The sequence below is a fragment of the Copadichromis virginalis genome, linkage group LG14, assembly GCF_057382275.1.
Source record: "Copadichromis virginalis isolate Kocher_CV1m ecotype Utaka linkage group LG14, C_Virginalis_male_GT1.1, whole genome shotgun sequence".
Classification (NCBI taxonomy): Eukaryota; Metazoa; Chordata; class Actinopteri; order Cichliformes; family Cichlidae; genus Copadichromis; species Copadichromis virginalis.
The window spans coordinates 41,730,380-41,751,358 of record NC_140631.1 but is presented as its reverse complement, the minus strand read 5'-3'; the positions used below and the strand labels follow the sequence as shown (position 1 = coordinate 41,751,358).

At 44.3% G+C, this 20,979-nt stretch overlaps 1 protein-coding gene and 1 long non-coding RNA gene across 2 annotated transcripts in view; one reads left to right on the top strand and one right to left on the bottom strand.

The window, feature by feature from the left end:
- Positions 1–726: 726 nt before the first annotated feature.
- ltbp4 (latent transforming growth factor beta binding protein 4) overlaps positions 727–20,979 on the bottom strand; it is a 64,525-nt gene continuing 44,272 nt past the window's right edge. Inside the window, exons 12-38 of the mRNA XM_085430988.1 lie at positions 18,895–19,071; positions 18,663–18,800; positions 17,902–18,177; positions 16,287–16,454; positions 15,911–16,042; positions 15,346–15,471; positions 14,972–15,085; positions 14,583–14,702; positions 13,517–13,630; positions 13,317–13,436; positions 12,926–13,045; positions 12,462–12,587; positions 12,214–12,339; positions 11,775–11,897; positions 11,133–11,264; positions 10,864–10,989; positions 10,214–10,357; positions 9,159–9,422; positions 8,982–9,053; positions 8,531–8,659; positions 8,299–8,439; positions 7,922–8,074; positions 7,452–7,550; positions 7,198–7,357; positions 6,838–7,124; positions 6,498–6,650; positions 727–6,273 (exon numbers count right to left, since the gene is read on the bottom strand). Of these exons, the coding sequence (XP_085287114.1) occupies positions 6,131–6,273; positions 6,498–6,650; positions 6,838–7,124; positions 7,198–7,357; positions 7,452–7,550; positions 7,922–8,074; positions 8,299–8,439; positions 8,531–8,659; positions 8,982–9,053; positions 9,159–9,422; positions 10,214–10,357; positions 10,864–10,989; positions 11,133–11,264; positions 11,775–11,897; positions 12,214–12,339; positions 12,462–12,587; positions 12,926–13,045; positions 13,317–13,436; positions 13,517–13,630; positions 14,583–14,702; positions 14,972–15,085; positions 15,346–15,471; positions 15,911–16,042; positions 16,287–16,454; positions 17,902–18,177; positions 18,663–18,800; positions 18,895–19,071 (3,983 nt within the window). The 3' untranslated portion in view covers positions 727–6,130. The remainder of the gene's footprint in view (positions 6,274–6,497; positions 6,651–6,837; positions 7,125–7,197; positions 7,358–7,451; positions 7,551–7,921; positions 8,075–8,298; positions 8,440–8,530; positions 8,660–8,981; positions 9,054–9,158; positions 9,423–10,213; positions 10,358–10,863; positions 10,990–11,132; positions 11,265–11,774; positions 11,898–12,213; positions 12,340–12,461; positions 12,588–12,925; positions 13,046–13,316; positions 13,437–13,516; positions 13,631–14,582; positions 14,703–14,971; positions 15,086–15,345; positions 15,472–15,910; positions 16,043–16,286; positions 16,455–17,901; positions 18,178–18,662; positions 18,801–18,894; positions 19,072–20,979) is intronic.
- Positions 14,589–18,900, top strand: LOC146694708 (uncharacterized). Its single transcript, XR_014914934.1, has 4 exons — positions 14,589–14,634; positions 15,919–16,108; positions 16,230–16,479; positions 18,588–18,900. It is a non-coding gene; the product is annotated as an uncharacterized LOC146694708 (long non-coding RNA).

Here is a 20,979-nt window from a genome sequence, read left to right as displayed (position 1 = left end):
CCGTAACGCAGAGGAGGACACTGATACCAGCAGCAGACCAGTCAGAGCAGTGACTGCTGCTGGTTCCGCTCCTCTTATTAACAACCTATCAGAGTTCAGTCTACAAGAATGTTATTACATTTAAGACGTAATCCTCCTTACAGATGACCACTGTCACCGAGAGGACATCAAATACACACACACTGTTTGACATGTGTTTGTGTGCAATGCGAGGCTGACAACTGAAGATGTTCAAACAGCCTGCAGAGTGCAGCAAGGACAGAAGCAGGAAGTTACATGCGCTCCATGAAGTTGGAAATCCTGGGTCGGAAATTTGAGCTGGAATCCCTGAGTTAAGCTGGAGTTCTCTGTCTAAAGTACAGAGAAGCCCTCTAAATCAGTATCTCCTCACGCTCCAACATCCTCTCTGCCTGACACTAATCACGCTAACCTGCTGCACATCCTGTCCAGCTCCATCTCTGATTAGTCAGCTGATAGAGGTTTCTTCATGTCCAGCCTCACATACAGCTCACGGTACGCGTTTCCTTTTCTCTGTTGGAAGGATTCACCACTGTTGCGTATTTGTGACCCGCTAACATACTGCAGTGTTTATAAGTGCAAAAAACCAGCCAGTGTAAAATGCTTATATCTCCGTAGTGACCGGTCAGGGGCTACACGACCTTTGCTCCCAGCTGCTCTTCCTGTCCTACAGATTATAAAGAAGGGAAACAAAACCACGGATGCAGGTTTCAATAAACATGTGCAAATATATTTTCGTTTCATGTCATACAAACAGTGATAAAAGTGTGAATCATTAGCAAAGTTAACAAGTGAACAAACATCAGAGACCAAAATGTACAAAACGTGCCACGTGAGCATAAACGTGGAACAGTGCATGGTATACTTGGAGACAGGAAACAGGAAGTTCATCATGCTACGCTTCAACACGTTAACTGCATCGAGAGGTTAATAAAACACAATCAACACGTTCTCTTACAGGCCAGAAATATTATGGTCAAAATAAAGATTATTCAGTGAGCAGGTGAATTATTATATACACAATATGAGTGAGCACAGCTTCCAGTATATTCAGGAGTGGAAACTGCATAAAGTTTCTATTCATGTTCTGGAAAACACAAAAGTACAGACATGTCAGCAAAACAGCTAGTATTCCCACAAACAGGTTCAAGCTAAAGTCTGGCCACGTTCTCAGCAGTTCTCGGCAAATTGAAATGTATCTGCTGATATTAATGTGCGTTAAGTTTAGTGAGACTCTGTATTAGCAGGCAGGTGTTTACTCGAGGCTAGAGGCAGAACATCACACGAAACCACCGTTTCTAGATTTTTGTATTATTTTTACACACAAATACATTTTTTAAAAAGACACAGTTTGGTTTAACTATAATGTTTCACATGCCTGTAAACGTCACTTTCTAGGTTATCAAAACATAATTCCAATTCAAATCAATTTGAAAATCACGCTGTCACAAAAAAAAACCAAATTTGCGTCGATCAGATGTGACGTGTTCGGAGCCGCACCTGAGATTTGATGACATGAAGACAAATAAATAGAATCAGACTGTGAATCAGATGATCGCTGAAATCTAAAAGTTAGAAAAAGGTAGCAGATAATTTTACAGTGATATAAACCTGCTCAGATTAAAGCCAATATTTTAATGCACAGTCTGAAATGTGCGGAAGAGGATTAGGGACACTGGGAAAAAAACGAGCACGTCCTGTTTTTTTCTTTTCTAGAAATCTGAGGAAAAAAACTGAGAAAAAAACTTCTTTTTTGTCAGAATTCTGACTTAATCTCAGAATTAAAGTGATTAAAGAGATTAAAGTTTAAAGAGATTAAAGTTTAAAGATTATTCGGATGAAAAAGTTTTTTTCTCAGAATTCTAGAAAAGAAAAAAAAAAGACATGCCCATTTTTTTTTTAAACAGTGGCCCTATTCCTCTTCCGTACTAAAGAACATATAACTGTCCTAATATATAAAGTTAGGAATGTCTGTTCACAAAGGAGATTTTCTGTGACATTTTGTACATATCTGAATTTCAAAACAATATCATTTGTGAAACTGTTGGGAAGCTTAGCTTATAAATTAGCTCTTGAGCTAACAGTTAACAGTCCACTCACTGCTAAAAGGCTGACAGAATATTTACTTTGGTTAATATAGTAAATGAACTCTGGGAATTCTGACTCAGTATGTTAGTACTTTGGTAAATAAAAAAAAAATTCTGTTCCAAGTTAGTTTTTTTCAATCTCATCTAACATATCAAAAGTTAATAAATGTTGCTATAAACTATAAATCAACAATTAAAAGGCACAAACTAGGGGACTGTGAACCCGTTGTCATGGTATTTCAATAATCAATCCGATTGTTCAGTCTGACGTCACTAGCCGTGTCTGGGCCTAAACTCCGCTGCAGGTCCATATATCAAACATCACTATGGCATTACTGAGAGTTGAAAAACTGTCTAAAGTCTTTCATCTTTAATAAAATGATCAGCGTTCTGCTCTACCAGGTGTAACAATTGAGTTTAACGTCCAGGCATCCATGAAAACTGAATTTATGACATTTAACGGAGTTAGAAGTTAGCAGGGAGTTAGCTCGCTAGCTTCTATCTAAATACAATATAGCATGTCCTGCCTGCGGGGTTTTGGAAACAAATTAAAACGTACAGCTTTCTTATCACTTCCAGCATAAATGAAGACAGAAAACTAAACAGCAGTGACGTTTGTAGGGTTACTGAAGTTGAGCTACCTGGTATATAATGATGTGCTACATGACCGCTAGCGACACAGCTATGTTAGCTTAATATAAACAAGCTAACTTTTTTTTCCACTCGATAAAAGTTAACGTGAGTGTTGTCGGTGGTCAGGAACAAATGTAATCGCATGGCAGGATGCTGTAAAAGGACCAAACTTCAGCCAGGAGAACAACTGAGATAATCCATCCACATATGAGGTTAGTCATTCATATACTGCTGCATGGGCTGGGCTGTAGTTACATCCTAAGGTTTTAAAAACTGAGCTTAAATAAATGATTAGCGGTAATAAAAGCCGAGGGAGGTCAACAGTGATCACTGACTGTTTTAGGAGCTTTTTGAGATCAAATAGAAGAAAATACATAACATTAAACATGTTAACAACACAAAAGCCATATTAAACGCAGACTACTTTAGACCCGGAAGTAGGATTCGTCGCGTCATCACTGAACAACCGGATATCTAGTAGAGAAAAAAAAACTAGCCTATTATCCTGCAGCTAACAGATCACTAGCTAGCAAACATGGCCAGAAAATAAACAAATATTCAGTTAAAAGAATTAAATGCAGTCTTCTAAAACTGTTGCGTCAGTATTTTTGCGACTACACAGAAAATTATTTTGAAGTAGAACAGTGCGTCAAACTAAAACTCCCTGCTTCTTCATTCAGTAGTGTGCTAATAGCTAATGAGCACACATGTATTAATATTTTTCAAGCTAATAGCTCATTAGTAAGCTTACTAGGTGTGTTGAATATTAATTTAAATATTGCAGTAACTTTTAGAACAAAATATTAGCTAGTGCTTGATAGCTAACATTTAAAGTCTTTAATTAGCATAACTTTAGGTTATGCTAGCTTTGACTGTAGCACATAGTGAGTGTACTAGCTTTAACTTTGCGCACTAACACGCATTTAGGCTCATGCTAATAAGAGTAAGAACTGTAAGTAAGAACTGAGGCTGGTCATTTTATGAATGCATATGTAAAATACATTGACTCCTTTTTAATCTCAGTTTAATTGAACACATCGTTCTACTTTAATTTCTTTTACTGTAGCACACCAGAGCTAGCTGTATAAATAAAGCTGACGATTACGTCTGTAAAGACTTATCTGAACTTCACAAATCTGCTGGTTAAACAAAGCAAACATACATAAAGCATTTCTTCACCTGCAGGACAACTTCAGTCCTTTTGTTTTGCTGTACATGACCACATCCTGACAGTGTGTCATGGAAAACCTACATTCATCTCTCACTTTATTAGGTACACCTGTTTAACTGCTTGTTAGCTCAAATGTCTTATCAGCCAATCACACGGCTTAACCCAGTGTGCAAAGATGTGGTCGAGGAGACCTGCTGAGTTTCAAACTGTGCATCAGAATGGGTAAGACAGGTGATGTGTTGTTGTTGGTCTGAGTGTTTCAGAAACTGCTGTAACTGGGATTTTCCCACCAACCATCTCTGTGTTTAAAGGGAACAGTCGGAAAAAGAGGAAATACCCAGTGAGCAGCAGTTCTCTGGGAGAAAATGACTTGTTGAGGTCAGAGGAAGATGACATGAAGGCAACGATAACTCAAACAGCTGCTTGTTACAGTGCCGTGCATAAAGAAGAGCACCTCTGAAGCTGCTGGTGTGGTGGCATCGTTTAAACCCCACAGCCTACCTAAGTGTTGTTGCTGACCATGTCCAACCCATCTTCTGATGGCTGCTTTTAGCAGGATAACACACCGTGTCACAAAGCTCAGATTATCTCAGCCTGGTTTCTTGAACATGATGATGAGTTCACTGTACTCAAATATTGAGGGAAACCAATGTTTCAGCCCAAAATCTCATTCCAGTGGATCACCTTTGTGATGTGGTGGAACGGGAGATTCTCATCATGGATGCAGATGACAAATCTGCAGCAGCTTTGGGATGATGTCATGATGATGTCAGGTTAATATGAACCAAAATCTTACAGGAATGTTGAGACATGAAGAATTAAAACAGGAAAAAGGGCGTCCAACCTGTTACCGCAGAGGTGTACCTAATAAAGTGACCAGTGAGTGTATTGGTGGGCTTTGGGTGCAGCTTGGTTCCTTGTGTAGTGCTTTAAATGAAACGGGGTCAAACAGGGCTAGACTGGGTCAGACTGGGCACAACGCTTCAAGGAGGTACGAGTCGTTAACTTTACAAACTTTAATAAACTCTTTAGTCTGATTGGAACATTCAACTCCCACACTCTTTAGAGGACTGTGGAGTGGACTGCACCACCGAGTCATACATCAGCTACAAACATCTGAATATTAAAGAAGACGAATTGTGTTTCCTGTGACGAGTTAGAGGGAAACAAAAGCTTCGACAGTGAGTCAGCTAACAGAATAAAGGAAGTACAAGCCAGAATCACTGGGAGCTGCTTCCCAACAGGCTTCCAGAAGCTGGCCAATCAGAAGAATGTGGGCTCATAGGGAGGGGGGCCTTAAAGAGACAGAAACAAAATCGGCTCGTGCCGATTAGAGGAAGATTAATGTGCCACTGTGTGTCATGTAAAGCTACTCTAGTGGAGTCCAGGAATAAAAATGTAGATGAAAGTGATAATAACAATAATGATGATGATGATGATGATGGGTCCCTTTAAGGCCAAACCTTTTGTTCCCTAAAACAGAGTTTCTAAACCTGAAACATTTTTCGCCCTCGTGTTTTTAGGCTTTATAAAGTTATTATAATATTAGGTGATATTTGCTTGCTATGTGTCACTGAATTTTCCGTGTCCTGTGCACTCCACACACACAAGGTGATGAAACAGATGCGTGTCCAAATGGAGTAAATACTGCAGTATAATAAGAATACTCATCCATGGGGCCATCCAAGGATAGTCCTGGCTTCCTACGGGGGTTTGAGACAATGACACGTTGATCTGCTCAGGTTTATGTTTATGTATGAACTCTGACTGAATTACACACAATTTGAGGCAACCAGGTGTTTTACAGCAACCACACTGGGCTCTAACAGACACACTGATTTATCGTTGCTTTTATCACCACTCAGGTCCAACCAAACTACCACGTGTCTGATAACTACCTGCCCAGTTAAAGAAAAACAAACACAATCCACCTGCAACACAGGTGAGGTGAACAAATGGAGGGTGTATTCAGGTCTGGATTGTGGAGGCATTAGTGAAGTGTGTTCAGGCTAAACCAGGATGATGAGTTGCTCTCTAATCAGACGTCGCCCTGTGTTGTTCAGGCTAACCCAGTCTAGCTTTGCCCAGTTTAGTGCAATCTAGAGTCTTTTAGTGTCCAGTCTATTCTCGCCTGGTCAAGTCTAGTTTATCTAATCTGGAGAATAAAAAAGCCTGAGCCAGTCTGCGCTGGCCTACAGATCCCAGTCCAGCGCACTCTGTTCTAAGCAGCCACGCAGTGGTTCGGTCTGCGAGACATGACGTATCCTCTCCTGCAGACGCAGCGGTACGAGCCGTCGGTGTTCACGCAGCGAGCGTTCACGCACGGGTACTCAATCCTGACGCTGTCCTCACACTCATTTACATCTGCAAACACACACACACACAATCAGTAATTCAGTACTGGAAATCTAACATATAAATGTGATTCATCAAGCCCTGGTCACACAGCAAAGGACGACTGCCTGGCAACTGCTGGTTGCTAGGGGGAAATGTGAATCGGGTCTCTGGGCGTCTGTGATTGAGGCTTTAACAGTTTATCTTCTTCTTTGCTGTCTCATAGCGATCTGTGCTCTCCTCTGCAGCCTTACCTATGCAGGTCATAGTGGTCATGTCCAGCTCGTATCCTTGGTAACAGTCGCAGGTGTAACCCTCTGCAACACGAATGCACCTGCCGTTCTCACAGCCGTGCAGGATCCCACAATCCTCAGCTGTGCTCAGGCTGGCGTATGACTCGTAACGCCCTGAGAGATGAGAGAAGGAGAAAGCAGGCTTCACTGTGTTGGTAGTTTCAGCTAGTTCACCTGCTGCTCACCTGGCCTGACCCGGTCCACCTCGACCTTTGGCCTCAGCACTGAAGCAGCGCTTTATGTTCACACGTTTTTATATTTTTCTTTGCATTTTAAATAAAAGTTTTGTTTCTGGACTCACTCTCATACAGCCTCCTCGGTACCCCTCCTCCTCCGCTCCTGTCGGTGAAAGAAGGGAAGGGCGGCCCCGGCCTCCACGCCCTGTCCTCCCCTTCCTCCTCTGTCTCCTCGTAGCGCCCTCCAGGCAGCGGGGCCAGGCTGAGAGGAGGACTGTCGGGCCTGGATGGTGGATGAGGCACGACTCCAAGCCCAATGTCAGCTCGTGGGTCCGGAGGAATGCGGAAGGGAGGCGGTCTGGACTGGGAGCTGTCAGGAGGCCCGTAGTCTCCCTCGGAGTAGTAACCAGTGCTGTGACACACAAACATCTGTTAACGTAACCTGATGATTATTAGAACAGCGACAGCCATGAGTTTGGTCTCACCTGTACTCAGGCCTACGATACGTTTCATCTGGCAGGCTCCCTCTGAAGCCTGACCTGCTGCCCTCTGCTGGAGAGTAATCATCATAGTCGGAGTGACCGTAGTCTCTGCCGGGAATCACAGGGAAGTAGTCGAGTCCATAAGGAGGCAGGTTTGGAGAAGCTGAGTTCATGAGGAGGAACGAGAAAGTCAAATTAAACTCGACTTTAGATTAAAACTCAAAATAAAACTGAGAAATGTGAACAGTTTTCTGTACCACTCCCTCGTCTTCGACCTGCTTCCGTTTCAGAGTCCGGATAAGTCGCCGGGAAAAGAGGCGGAGGAGGGAACGAACTGCACATACTGGCATACCCCTCTGTGGAGAGACGAATGCCAGTTAATCTGTTAAATATGCTACAAGGTCATCATACCAACTGATGATATTTAGGATGTTTAAACTACAGCTGTGACCTCTGCATTGAAATTCATCTTTGGGCTTCCACAGAGGGTGACAGCAGGAAGGCTTCCCAATTCAAATTCCAGTTTAACAACTTAAAATTCTTCTCCTGTAAATGTCACCACGTCGGGGTAATGGCTTCAAAATCTACAACACTGAATACACACGGCTTTGGAGCTTTTGATGATTTCTGGAGGTATAAAAACAATAAAACCTCTCGACGTCTTCCTAACAGCCTTCCTGAGGAGACACCAGATGTTTTTATAGTTTCCAGTGGTTCTTTTGTTTACCTGTGTCGGGGGCAGGACAGAGGGCGCAGCTGAACCCCCAGCCCTGCCCATACAGACAGCAGCAGTCTGTGAAGGTGATATGAGCTCCCATCAGAACGCTCTGACACACCAGGCCTGTCGTCACGTGCTGCCAGCATATGGACAGGTTCTCATCTGGAGAGCATGAAGAAGTCAACACCAGAGCAGAGAAAGCAAAGCAAAGCAAAACTGATGGCAGGAAGCTATTCATATAGTTTCTCGACTTTTGTGTGAGTCTGCATGCTGCGTCTGCCTGTCACTGTGCTGCTGGAACACCAGAGTTTCCGTGATGATGGACAATAAAGGATATTTCTATTATTTCTAGGGAGGAGAAGTAGAAGCAGGAAGCTCAGGTTTACCCTGATTGAGGTCGGAGGAGTTGACACAGTTTCGTTGGGTGTCGTCGAGGACCAGAGGAGGCTGACAGCTGCAGTAATACGAACCAACTGTGTTCACACAAATCCCTCCCACACAGCTCTCCTCTTCACACTCATCATGATCTGACACAAACAAGGAGGGAAAAAACTTTATTGACACAGAAATTCAAATCGGTTTGAGCAAATTAAGCTGCTGAGCTTCGGTTCGGCGTACCAACACACTCCAGCAGCGTGCTGTTGTAAACGTATCCGCTGGAGCAGTAGCAGCTGTATCCCGGGATGTTGTTGACACACACGCCGTTCTTACACACCTCTGGATGGAAACGCTTACACTCATCCACATCTGGCAACAAAGGCACGAAAAAGGACACGTGTCTCAAAGATGTTCTCATTCATGTCCGCTGTACCTCCCTGCAGCGTTGTGACGTACGGATTGTTACTGATCCTGTTTTTTACAGTCCAGACTTTCTGAGTCTGAGGGTTTTAAAAACACTCTTATACCTTCTGGGTTACTAATTCCCAACTTTCTGAAAACACAGCAAATATCTGAAAACATCTGGAAACGGTATCTGTGCCGACCGGACATTCTGCGACCCAGTAACATCATCAGTCAGGAAGTGAAATGCAGTGGGGTCAGGGTTAAAGAGGTCTGTCTGTGTTTGTACCTCTGTAGCTGAAGGCTCCTGGTCCTTCTGTAACATATCCATTCCCACTGGGACACAGAGTTAGAAACTCAGCTGCAACACAGAAAGACTTTATCAGAAAATGAACCAAAGCGCAGCTCTGAAGTCCTGATAGGTTGATAGGTGGCCTGCATTCACTATACACACAAGCTTTCCCACCTGTGTATGCTGTAGGGCAGGGGTGGTACTGGCAGCCCAGCCCCCAGCCCTGCCCCAGTGTGCAGCAGCACTCCTGCTGGGTGGTGTTGGTGGCCAGCAGGCTGCAGGTTCCCCGCTCTGCCAGGTTGTAATAACACTCCCTCAGCTCGCCAGGACGAGCCTGAGGAAGGGGCGGCAGCATCGGAGACAGCTCCACCACGCTGGCGTGGAAAGCGGAGGAGGTGGTGGTGGTAGAGGATTGGCGGGCACGGACTATGTCTGTTTCTGAAGAAAAATGAGAATATGAAAGTTAAATTAGCATCTACCAAACAGGTTTGGGTGTTTGGCATGTTTTAGCTTTTGTTCTGCGAGGTCATCTTTGGCGACCATCACCGGTTATTTCAAAATACAGTTTTTCGTGTAGCCAGAAGTGACCCAAGATATCAGCTAATGCTATCAAGCGTGGTTAGCATGCTCCAGGACACAGACCCAAGAATTTCACTGAGCAGAACTAGAGCTCAGACCTCTTTAGTACAATAACCTCACAGTAGCCTTTTTATTGATCCAATAATTGCATTAAAAAAGCTCAAACAGCACAAACACAGAGGAGAGGTTCAGTTCAGGCATGCTAGCTAGCTGAGGTGAAGCCTAGCAGACAGCTAGCAGCTACAGCTGCCTGTGTGACCATCCACCTGTCAGTCAAACAAGGCCAACTTTAAGCCTTAATAAAATTAGTCAGCTCAGTTCTAAAAATCATTCCCCTCTCATACTGTTGTTAAGAAGGGGTAACTTTTGTTAATTTCTGTTTTAAAGCTGGATGCTTTAACAAGGAGACTGACTCACTACAACCTCAAGTGGCTATTAGAGGAATTGCAGCTTTTGTTGGCAGTTGGGGAAAAGAAAGTCCAAGGATCGTTATTCCATCTTCAGCAATGGAAGAGGCCCCCACACCAGCAACATCAGCAACAACAGAGATGAAAATCTTATTAACGGCATGGGGCTGGGATGGAGTTGGGTTGTGGCTCGTGTGAGCAGCAGCAGCTACACAGCAGCCATGTAGTCTCATATGTGTTTACCTAGAGCTGCAGCGTGGACGCACCGTCTGGCCGCCGTGTCGTAGCTGTGACCTGCCTGGTCACATTCACACATGAAGGACCCCTCCACGTTCTCACAACGAGCTGAGCCACACACACCCGGCAGAGACACACACTCATTCACATCTGAAAGACACATACACAAACGCATTTCATTTCATTCACATAAACCTTGTTTAGATTGTTTTGTAGATTAACCCATTAAAAAAACAATAATCTCAGGCACACGTCCAAATTTTGGGAAATAACACAAAACAAGAAAGTTAACAGCAAAAACAAACAATAATGAAACTCAGTTAAAAGAAGCCAAATGCCCGATAAAATGCTTGTCTTTGCGGGGCTGCTGTGACTCCGTGCCTGGGATCACCGTAATGACCCTAATATCATTGAAAAGCGCAGCGTCGCTGCTTTCAGGAACCGTTGGAATTCTTTCAATTGAGCAAATGGTTCAGGAGTTACAGATGTTGAAAACACCCATCTGAATCTAGCGACAGGTTAGGCTTTAGAGGGTCAAACATGTGATGCTGAAAAAAACATTTGTAGGATCCAAAGTCTTAAAATGTCTTTTTGGTTTTTTTTAGACCCAAGAACCCAAAAGCCTTGAATCCTCACACTTGTGCTCTAACACGTACCCACACAGGTCTTTCCATCGGCGGAGGAGGTGAAGCCTTGGTCACAAATGCAGCGGTAAGTTCCAAACAGATTCTGACAGTAGGCGTTTGCGCCGCACACTGTCGTGTTGCCACATTCATTAATATCTGATTGAAAGAAGAAACGAGAAGGAAGTCAAGTCCATCCGTTCATCCATTTTCTACGGCTCGTCTGGCCTAAGCAGAGATGAGGCCTCCCTCGTTTGTTCTAAGTGGATGCTGAAGCGTCGGTAACATGTGCTCAGACTCACCTTCACAGATCCCAGCGTGGTTCACCTGGTAGCCTGGCTCACAGTTAGTGAGGCAGCTGTAGGAACCAATGGTGTTCTCACATCGCTGTGACCCGCAAATAGAACCACCGGACAAGACGCATTCATCAACATCTGAAAGAGACAGACAGACAGAGGTCGTTAGACGTCAAGGTTCACAGCTTTGGATTGGCCTTAAACATCAGTAATATAAACTTTGATTCACATGAGGCCAACACTTCCTATGGAGCACCTCAGGGTTCAGTACTGGGTCTAGTTAATATATATGAGCAAGTATGTGCAGCACGTTGTACGTTTATAAGATATTTTATTTTGCTGGTCAGATTACAGAGACTGTATGGAGAAGAGCTTTGAACCACTACATGATGCACCTCATGAAGGCTTTGAATACATCGGTCCTATTTTAATTTCTTTCTTTGGCTGACAGGAAGTCAAAATACTTATTTTAATATTCTTCTTCTATTTGTCACGATTCATTTATCAGTTTATCTGTTCGTTTATTTTTTGGATGGTACTGGCAGCCACGAGGAGATGGACACAGGCTGCAGGGTCATGACCTAATTAACAGGTCAGGCCTACTTAAACTGGGCTGAAGGTGTCACACTTGTGTGTGTGTGTGCATACCAAGGCAGGCAGTCCCCTCGGGGTTGGTGGTGAAGCCAATTTGACAGTCGCACTGGAACGAGCCTTCGGTGTTCACACAGCGACCGTCCGAACACACCCCCGCCTTAACACACTCGTCCACGTCTGCACAAAGACACGAGAAGACAAAACTGAAGAGCCACAAACAGGCAGCAGCCGAAGGCCTGCGGAGCATCTCACGCAGCATGCAGTGATGTCTGCGGGCTCTGCAGGCCATCGCTGACTGCACAGGTGTAAAAGATTTTTGGACCTGACTGTAATATATCCGACACAACAGCTCCGACATCAGTCCTGCTTTCCTGCGACGGTCATGAGGCTGCTGTGGTATTAAATGAAATACTTAAACATCTGAATACGGACGTGCGCACAAACCCAAAGAAGCGTCCTGATAAACGTTCCCCGTTTGATCGGCGGGACTCACCGAGGCAGGCCGTCCGGTTCTCAGTCAGCGTGAATCCCTGCGAGCACACACACGTGTAGGATCCAGGCGTGTTCACACACTCTCCTCTGGAGAAACAGAAATCTCCCTCCAAACACTCGTTAATGTCTGAGGACACACACACACACACACATTAAAATGATCTGTTTAACGCACCGTTCTGTACGAGGGCGCCTCATCACCACCCACATCTGGTAAAGTTATATTTAACTAGCAGAGAGCGACCTCACCTCTGCACTGCCTTCCCAGGCTGGAGGTTCGATACCCGGGCGCACAGTCGCACCTGAACGAGCCGACGGTGTTCACACAGACCCGTTCTGCCTCACACACCCTGCCGCTCGCACACTCGTCTATGTCTGCACAGAGAGTGACATCATCATTGATCGCTGCTGCTCACAGGGGGTCATGTGATTGTTGGGTTTTTCTCTGTATGTATCATTGTACGATCTACTGTACAATATAAAGCACCTTGAGGCAACTGTTGTTGTGATTTGGCGCTGTGTAAATAAAACTGGATTGAATTGAATTGAATTGAAAATTGATCGGCCTTTCCTAACTGATTTGCTCAGAGGCTCCGCCTTCTGCCACTGCAAGCTGAGGATGGACGGATGATGAAACGGTGATGAGTCTAAACATAATGTTGATTTCTAAACAGGCTCAGCTCCTGTGTGTGTGTGTGTGTGTGTGTGTGTACCTGTACACACTCCATCCACGCTGTGGTATCCCTGCCGACAGTCCACACACCTGTAGGAGCCTTCAGTGTTCACGCACCGCTGACCGGGACAGGAGTCGCCGTCCTCACACTCGTTTATATCTGCACACAGAGTGTGTGTGTGTGTGTGTGTGTGTGTGTGTGTGTGTGTGTGTGTGTGTGTGTGTTTAGACATCTTTGTGAGGACAGAAACTATACTTGTGGGGACCAACAGCCCTTACAGGGACAAAGTCCCCACGAATTTTACGACACTTTTAAGAATCTAATTGTGGTTTTAGTGTCAGGGTTACAGTCAGGTTAGGCTGAGGGTTAGGGAAAGCACGGCAAGGAGATGTCCTCACTACGATATGAAAACGAGTGTGTGTGTGTGTACCTGTGCACTGTCTGTCGGTCAGTCTGAATCCTGCTCTGCAGGAAACACATCTGTACGAGCCCACAGAGTTCACACACATCTGCCCAGGACACTGAGATGGCTCTGCACACTCATCCACGTCTGCACACACACACACACACACAGAGTGACGTCATACAAACAAACTAACATTTACATCACTAACTATCTGTGATGTGTACCTGTGCAGGTGTTGTTCTGGGGCTTGTAACCATGGTGACAGACACAGTGGTAGCTCCCCGGCGTGTTTTCACAGCGGCCGTTGGAGCAGGGATTCTGACGACACTCGTCGACGTCTGAAGGCACAGCGAGAAAGAGGAAACGTAAACAAACGGGAACGTCAGCGAGTTTCAGGAGGAAGGAAAGGTTTTTGGTTTTTCAGTCACTGACAGTTCAGGATCCATTTTTTAACTCATTCACTGCCAGCCATTGGCAGTGAATGAGTTAAACCCATTAACTCATTCACTGCAATTGACGGCTATAGACGTCAATGGCAGTGAATGAGTTAATAAAAAAGAACAAAACAATTACAAACAGAGAAACAATGTTCAAATATGCTGTTTTTTAAACACGTGGGCGTCGTCTGTAGTCCTGCATTTAACCCATTCGCCCAGCGCCCGGGAGCAGTGTGTACCTCGCTCAGGGGTACCTCAGGATAGCCATTCGGTGGATTTGAACCCACGACCTTCTGATCATGGGGCGACCGCTCTACCTTCTTAATTACATGTTAGTATTGTTTTTAAATTTTTGGGATACTTTCATAGTTTACAAACATTTTCAAATCTTTTTTATTTTTATTAGAGCTCAGCAGCATCTATCACACAAAACAAAAACATTCTGATGCACTATTATTTTACTGATACTTTATTTAATTTAGATTTTATTCTATATTTATCTTTTCACATTTTGACTTTTATATGAATATATTTACAGAAATCTTGTCATTTTCACAAGTATAAGTAACATATTTACTAATATCTATTCAGTTTGGGAAAATATGAATATTAATGCTTAAAGGCTTTGTAATAGTTTATAACCATAATAGTTGAACGGCAGGACGACAGCGTCTGAATGAAACAGCAGCTGAGAGACGTTTTTATAGAGTTTACTAAGAATTCTTTTCTGATATTTTTCAACTATACTGCTAATTGTAAAATTGTATTTTCTAATGAAAAAAATCAACTAGATGTTTTCATTGAACTATTTAAATGAAAATAATTATTAATATATTATAACATATTTGTTTACCTCTGCAGACGTTGTTGAGCAGTCCGTGTCCCGGCGGGCAGGAAACACAGCGGTACGAGCCCGGAGCGTTCACACACTCCTGACCCGGACACTGCAGAGGGTCGGCACACTCATCCACATCTGACACACACACATCAGTGATGTCATTTATAGCAGATTTATCAGTCAGTTTTAGACAGATGATTAAGGCCAGCTGTCTTCTGATTGGCTGACTGACTCTCTATGACATCATACAAACCCACGAGTTGAAAAAACTCCTGTAAACTGAGTGTTTAGAGCAGTCTGCACACGTTTAACGTGAGAGTGCAGCTTTTCTGAACCGTGTGAGGCTGTCTGGAAGTCATCTCTAAAATAGAAATGAATTAAGCTGAGCCATGGCGGCCCTTCACCTGTGCAGGTGTTGCCAACGAGCCTGTAACCAAGCCGACAGATGCACCTGTAGCTGCCCGCCGTGTTGTCACAGCGACCGTTAACACAGGGATTCTGCCGGCACTCGTCGATGTCTGAGGAGCCAAACAAACCTTTACTAACATGTTCTGATTTATGCCAGTTTTTCCAACATTTCAATAAAAAGGTTCCAGAGTTTTATTTTCTGCCATCATGTTTTCCAGTCATATTTTCCGTGATGTGGTTACATAGCTCGTGCTTATGTTGCGATCTTAAAGGTCCAGACTGTGCAGACGTGCTGAAGCGTCTCACGGCTGTCACCGGGCAGGAAAACAAACATGAAAACGCTTTAAAAAAGACAGGAAGTGGCCGTCACCTTGGCAACTGGTCTGCTGGCTGTTGCTTCTGTATCCAGATGGACACACACATCTGTAGCTTCCAATGCTGTTCACACACTCTCCTACTGAACACACAGCTGGAGACTGCAAACACTCGTTCACATCTACACACACACACACACACACACACACACACACACACACACACACACTATTATCATTATAAAAACATTAAAAAACAACTGAACAAATACAACATTCAGTTTCTGTGTGTACATATACACAAAACATGTTTGGAAACTATCCACGGAAAAGACAATAAGGAAAATATTGAATGTAAAATAAACAAAATCTATTCAAATTATGTTGCATTTGTTTATTTGTAAAATAAAAATTACTGTTATTGTAAAATATCTGTTAAATAATGCAGAAATATTTTTCTATAATAAACATGATGTGATACAATATGATGACTTTCAATAAGTTCATCTTTATTTGTTTTGATATGTAGTAACTGTTACTGCTACAGATCGTATTGTTACAAACTCTCAGTCAGCTGACATTTTCAAGCAGGGCTGAAGGATTCACGTGTTCATATCTCACCCTGGCAGTGTGTGTGCTGCGAGCTGAGCTGGAAGCCCCGATCACACACACAGGTGTGTTTCCCACCTGGCTGATCCACACAGCGGCCACGGCCACACACACCCGGCCTGCTCTCACACACGCCTTGTACTGCTGCACGCACACAGAAACATGGCGGTTAAGGTTCGTCACCCGCCGAGCGTCTGCAGCTGACCTCAGGTCAGTGCTCTCACACATCAGATCATTCACATAAACACACCTTTGATCTTTCATTCTGCACAAAGACAGTTTTATCAAACGGATTCTGCTTTGATCTGAGTGAACTTTTTTCTTTTCAAAGGACGGAACAGATGAAGAACGTCCTTCCAACACGCCGTCCTCTCCGTCCAGTACTCACTCTGAACTCTGGGGGGCGTCGGGCTCACAGCCGGTCTGGCTTCCAGAGGGAGGTCTTCCCTGGGTCTCGACCCACGCTCGGGGCTCTGCGGCTGGGCCGGAGCGGGTAGGGAGTCCCCTCTGGATGGCGGCGGATCGGCCCGATACACTGAAGAGAAACGATCAGCTGCTGAGAGCAAAAACAACAACGACAGGTCAGTTTGTCTTCAGCAGCTCCTTCCTCTCAGACTGACACAGTCATCTTCATCAAACCAAGGTACAGCAGGTAAAGTTTTTCATAAACGCTGCCAAAGACTTCGTGCTTAGTAGATGCAGTTTTTATAGAAAAAGCTCTGCTAAGATTTTAACGAATCACTCAGCCTCGATTCAAAAAGCAAAGGCAATTAATATCAAATATTATTATAATAATAATAATAATAATAATAATAGTAAATTTTATTTAAAAAGCACCTAAGACACCCAAGGACACTTACCAATGTACCATTTAGAATAAAACACATAATAGAACAACGACACAATGAAGAACAATAAAACAAAAGCACAAGATAAAATGAACAAAGTAGGTTCACAGTGAATATGCAGATTTGAACAGATGGGTTTTGAGTTGAGATTTAAACTGAGGGAGAACCAGTGTTTCTTATATCTGGGGGCAGAGAGCTCCACAGCCTGGGAGCAGAGCAGCTGAAAGCTCTGCTTCCCATGGTGGTGAGGTGGGAAGAAGGCACAGCAAGCTGGATAGAAGAAGAAGATCGAAGTGAGCGGGCAGAAGAGATCGTGCTTAACAGGTCAGAGAGGTAAGGAGGAGCAAGGTTATAAAGGGCCTTGAAGGTGAGCAGAAGTTTGTCTGAAATTTCACTGGGAGCCAGTGAAATTCCCCCAATTTTGGGGGGAGACCATGCAAGAGAAAATCACAGTAGTCAATGCGGGAGGTAACAAGATTGTGGACAAGAATGGACGTAGACTGGGTGGAAAGAGAAGGACGTAATCTGTTAATGTTGCGTAGATGGAAATAGGCAGAACGGGTGAGATTTATAGAAAAGTGAACTGTCTAGGTGACACCAAGGCTCTTAATCTGATGTGAAGGGAAAACTGTGGAGTTATCGATGGTGAGTGAGAAATGGTTCGCCTTCAGCAGGTTGGATTTAGTGCCAATAAGGAGGATTTCAGTTTTATCCTCATTAAGCTTAAGAAAATTAGAGCTGAACCAGGATTTTAATTTAGTGAGGCACTCTGTCAGGGAAGAAGGTGGGAGGGAGGAATCAGGTCTGCAGGAGAGATGCAGCTGGGTGTCGTCAGCAAAACTGTGAAAGTGAAGATCAAATTTGAAGAAAATCTAAAAGTGCAATAATAAAAAACAGAGGCAGAGCCAACTCACAGTGTTCGATGCTTTTATATGCTGCAGGTTGTTGTAAATCATGTTGTGTTCATGTTTGTGCAAACGTGTGTGAAAAGGCTTCTTTAACATAACCCAACAGCTCTTTAGTGCCAAACGAGGATTCTGCTCTAAATCTGACCTCAGATGTCCTGAAACCGTCTCACTGTCTGTAAAGTTGAAGTAAAACTGTTGCTGGTGTTTATCGATGATTCCGACAAATAAAACGTCGCTGTTTTGCTACCTTGGCTCCCGGCGGACGGAGGCTGAGGTCTCAGTTGTGTTGAATCAGGTCGGCTCTGCGAAGGCCGGGTTCTGCCCTGGGTGGCCGAGGTACCAGCACTGCCAGGCTGCACAGGCCTGGAGGAGGACGAGGAGGAGGAGGAGGCGGGAAAGCCCGTGCCTGGCTGGGGCTTAGGTTGGGGAGGACTGGGTCTGGTCCCAGCTCCTGTGGCACCGGAGGTACTCGCTCCACCAGAGGGAGGGGGTTTCAGTAGAGACCCGGACCCTGAAACAGGACCTGCAGGGGGGGACTCAGGCTCATCACACTGACTAACACATCCATCTTTGTTTAAATCGATCTGCAGGTGTAATCTTAATCAACCAGGGATTTTTTTAATCCTAAAAAAACAAATAGTCTTCAAACAAGACTTAGAAACAACCAAAAACAAGAGTTCATCTGAAACAGAGTCAGAATGTAGCTGTAAATGCTGCAGTGTAACGGTGACAACATTAAATACGAGTTTAGGCTCAGTTTAAGAGGAGCTCAGTCTGTCAGCAGCTGCTGTTTCATTTATTAACGTCATTAATAGGAAAACTGGTTGTCAGGCAGGCTGTGAACCGTTCGTAGACGATAACTTGTGTCAACTTTAAAGTTTTTAATGCTGTCATAATTTATTATTATTATTATTGTTATTATTGATCATTAAGGTGGAGCAGACCCAACACTCCCATGACAGAAGCATGAGCAGCCGGTGTGCAGGATGCTGTGTGCTCAGCAGGTACCCTGGTTGTCCTTGTTGCTGCCGTTTACCAGCACAGCTCTGCCGCCCCCTTCCGGTTCGCTGACTCTCTGGTTGAATTTAAGAGTTGAAGGCGAGTATTGGTAACCAGGACCAGCGGGACAGATCTCCTTAAAGGCCACTGAATGAGGAGATGGAGGGAAGAGAGAGGACACACCTGAAAATTCACCTGAAACCAAATAAGCTCAGTCGTGACGTCGTCCTCCTGAACCTACCTGAACCGAAGTACGGACACCTCTGGCAGTCGGGTCCCCAGGCTTTGCCGACCCGGCTGCAGCAGCAGATCTGCTTGGTGATGCTTTTGAGAATAGGCAGGGAGCAGGAGGACGGACCCAGACCTGAACCCAGGACCCGGTAACACTGACCCTTCTCCTCAGAAATGACACTCTGGGCTGAGGAGGACACACAGGAAGGAGGGCGACTCGTTACACAGATGATCCACCCGAAGCTCGGCCGGGACCTGAAGCAGAGCGCTGCATGCAGAACAAGTACATGCTGTACCCCGACCCGCTCGGTTTAAATGACACAGGAAGGGATTCAACACAGACGTGGCAGGTGATGCAGGAACAGGAAGCTTTCCGACGACACAGAACATCAGCAGGCCGTGTCAACAGATCTAAATTCAGATGGAAGTTTAACCACCTGCAGACACAGCTTCACAACGATTTCAACCTCAGTAACCTCCCATGCAAACATCTGGCTCATGGCTTCTATCAAAGAGGACACGAGTGTTGGCACCGCTCTGATATAAAGATGGGCGCAAATTCTGGGTCTGAAAAATGAAACCGACACTGAAGTGCTCCAAAGCTGCATTCTCTCTACTGACCAGCAGGGGGCAACTCCTCAAAACGAGTAGATGAGCACGAAGCGTTCCTTCCTAACCAAGACAGTTAGGTTAGGAAGCTTCATCCATGCCTGCTAGTTAGTGTTCAGCAACATCCAAGTAAAATCCAAGAATTTCACTCATTGAAACTGGAGCTCTGATTCGTGGACAGGTTGTTACTACAGTAACCTCGCAGCAAGTCACATGATGTCATGATGTCATTTAAAATGCTCCAAAAGGCTCCAACAGCACAAACACGGTCCAGAAGTCCAGTTCAGGTGAAGCTAGCAGACAGCTACTGACACCTGTGCCACCATCCACCTGCCAGTCAAATAGGCCACGCCCCTAATAATGCACACTGTAAGCCTCAACATTATCCAAACAGGTGAGTTGTGCAAACATTCTTGTTATGAAGGAGAAAATTATCTGTAAAAACCAAACAGTTTATCAGTGTATCAGGCTGTAAACGTGTTTATTTCTGCTCTAAAGCTTCAACATGTGAGTCTGACTGACTCACTGCTGCCTCTGCTGAACGTCAGAGGAACTGCAGCTTCATTTGCTTCAGTGTTGGCTTCATTTTTATTCTGCTTTATTTCTTTTACAGGAAACAGACTCTAGATTGTGGGGAGGGAGCTGCTCCGAGGTGATAACTCAGCCCAGTAAGCGCAGGTTAAAACACAAACAGGAAGTAGAACAATAGAAAAAGCACAGCCACTTTGCTGCTTGTCCAAGTCCGTGTGGATGTCAAACAAAAAACCTTCAATTTGACAAAACAATAATTTGGATATAAAAAATATTTCCAGGAAAGGAAAGAGACCAAACACAGACACACTGTTAAAAAAAAGTAAAGCTTTGATTAGAGCGCTGTCATCAGTTACCGGGTAGACCAGCATCCTGAAGCTCCTCCTCCTCTGATTCACTGAATGCCGGTCGGAATAAGCAGAGCACCGGTCAGGCTTCATACAAACCATCTGAGCACTGAACCTCTCCCTCATGTTCCCCAAAGAACAACGAGCAGAACAAAGATTTAAAGTTGACCTTTAAAAACACAGAAGTCCTCTCATTATTCCTGCTGAAGGTCTGAGCCGCAGTCCGACGAATCTCATCTTCAGATTTTCAGAAAAGCTCAGAGTAAATCAACAATTCTTTGTAAGAAAAATTGTGTTTAGAACATCTTTAAACTTACAGAAATGCTGTATTAGCCCAGTGTAACTTTAATACCTGAGTGGCTGTTTGAAGTTGAAATCAGCCAACACTGTGTAGCTTGTCTAATAAACTACACAGACACTGTAGTAATAATTTGTCCTGTGTTATATTATTTTATCAATTTCAGTTTGCAGGTTGTCTGTGCGTCCTAGACCGGGTTTGTGAGTAGACTCCTGTGGTATCAAAGTGAAAATCTTAAGTGACATCATTACACTCGCCAGTCCAGCCTTTTACACCTTAACACAAAAATGGCTGTGATGCTTTTGAACAG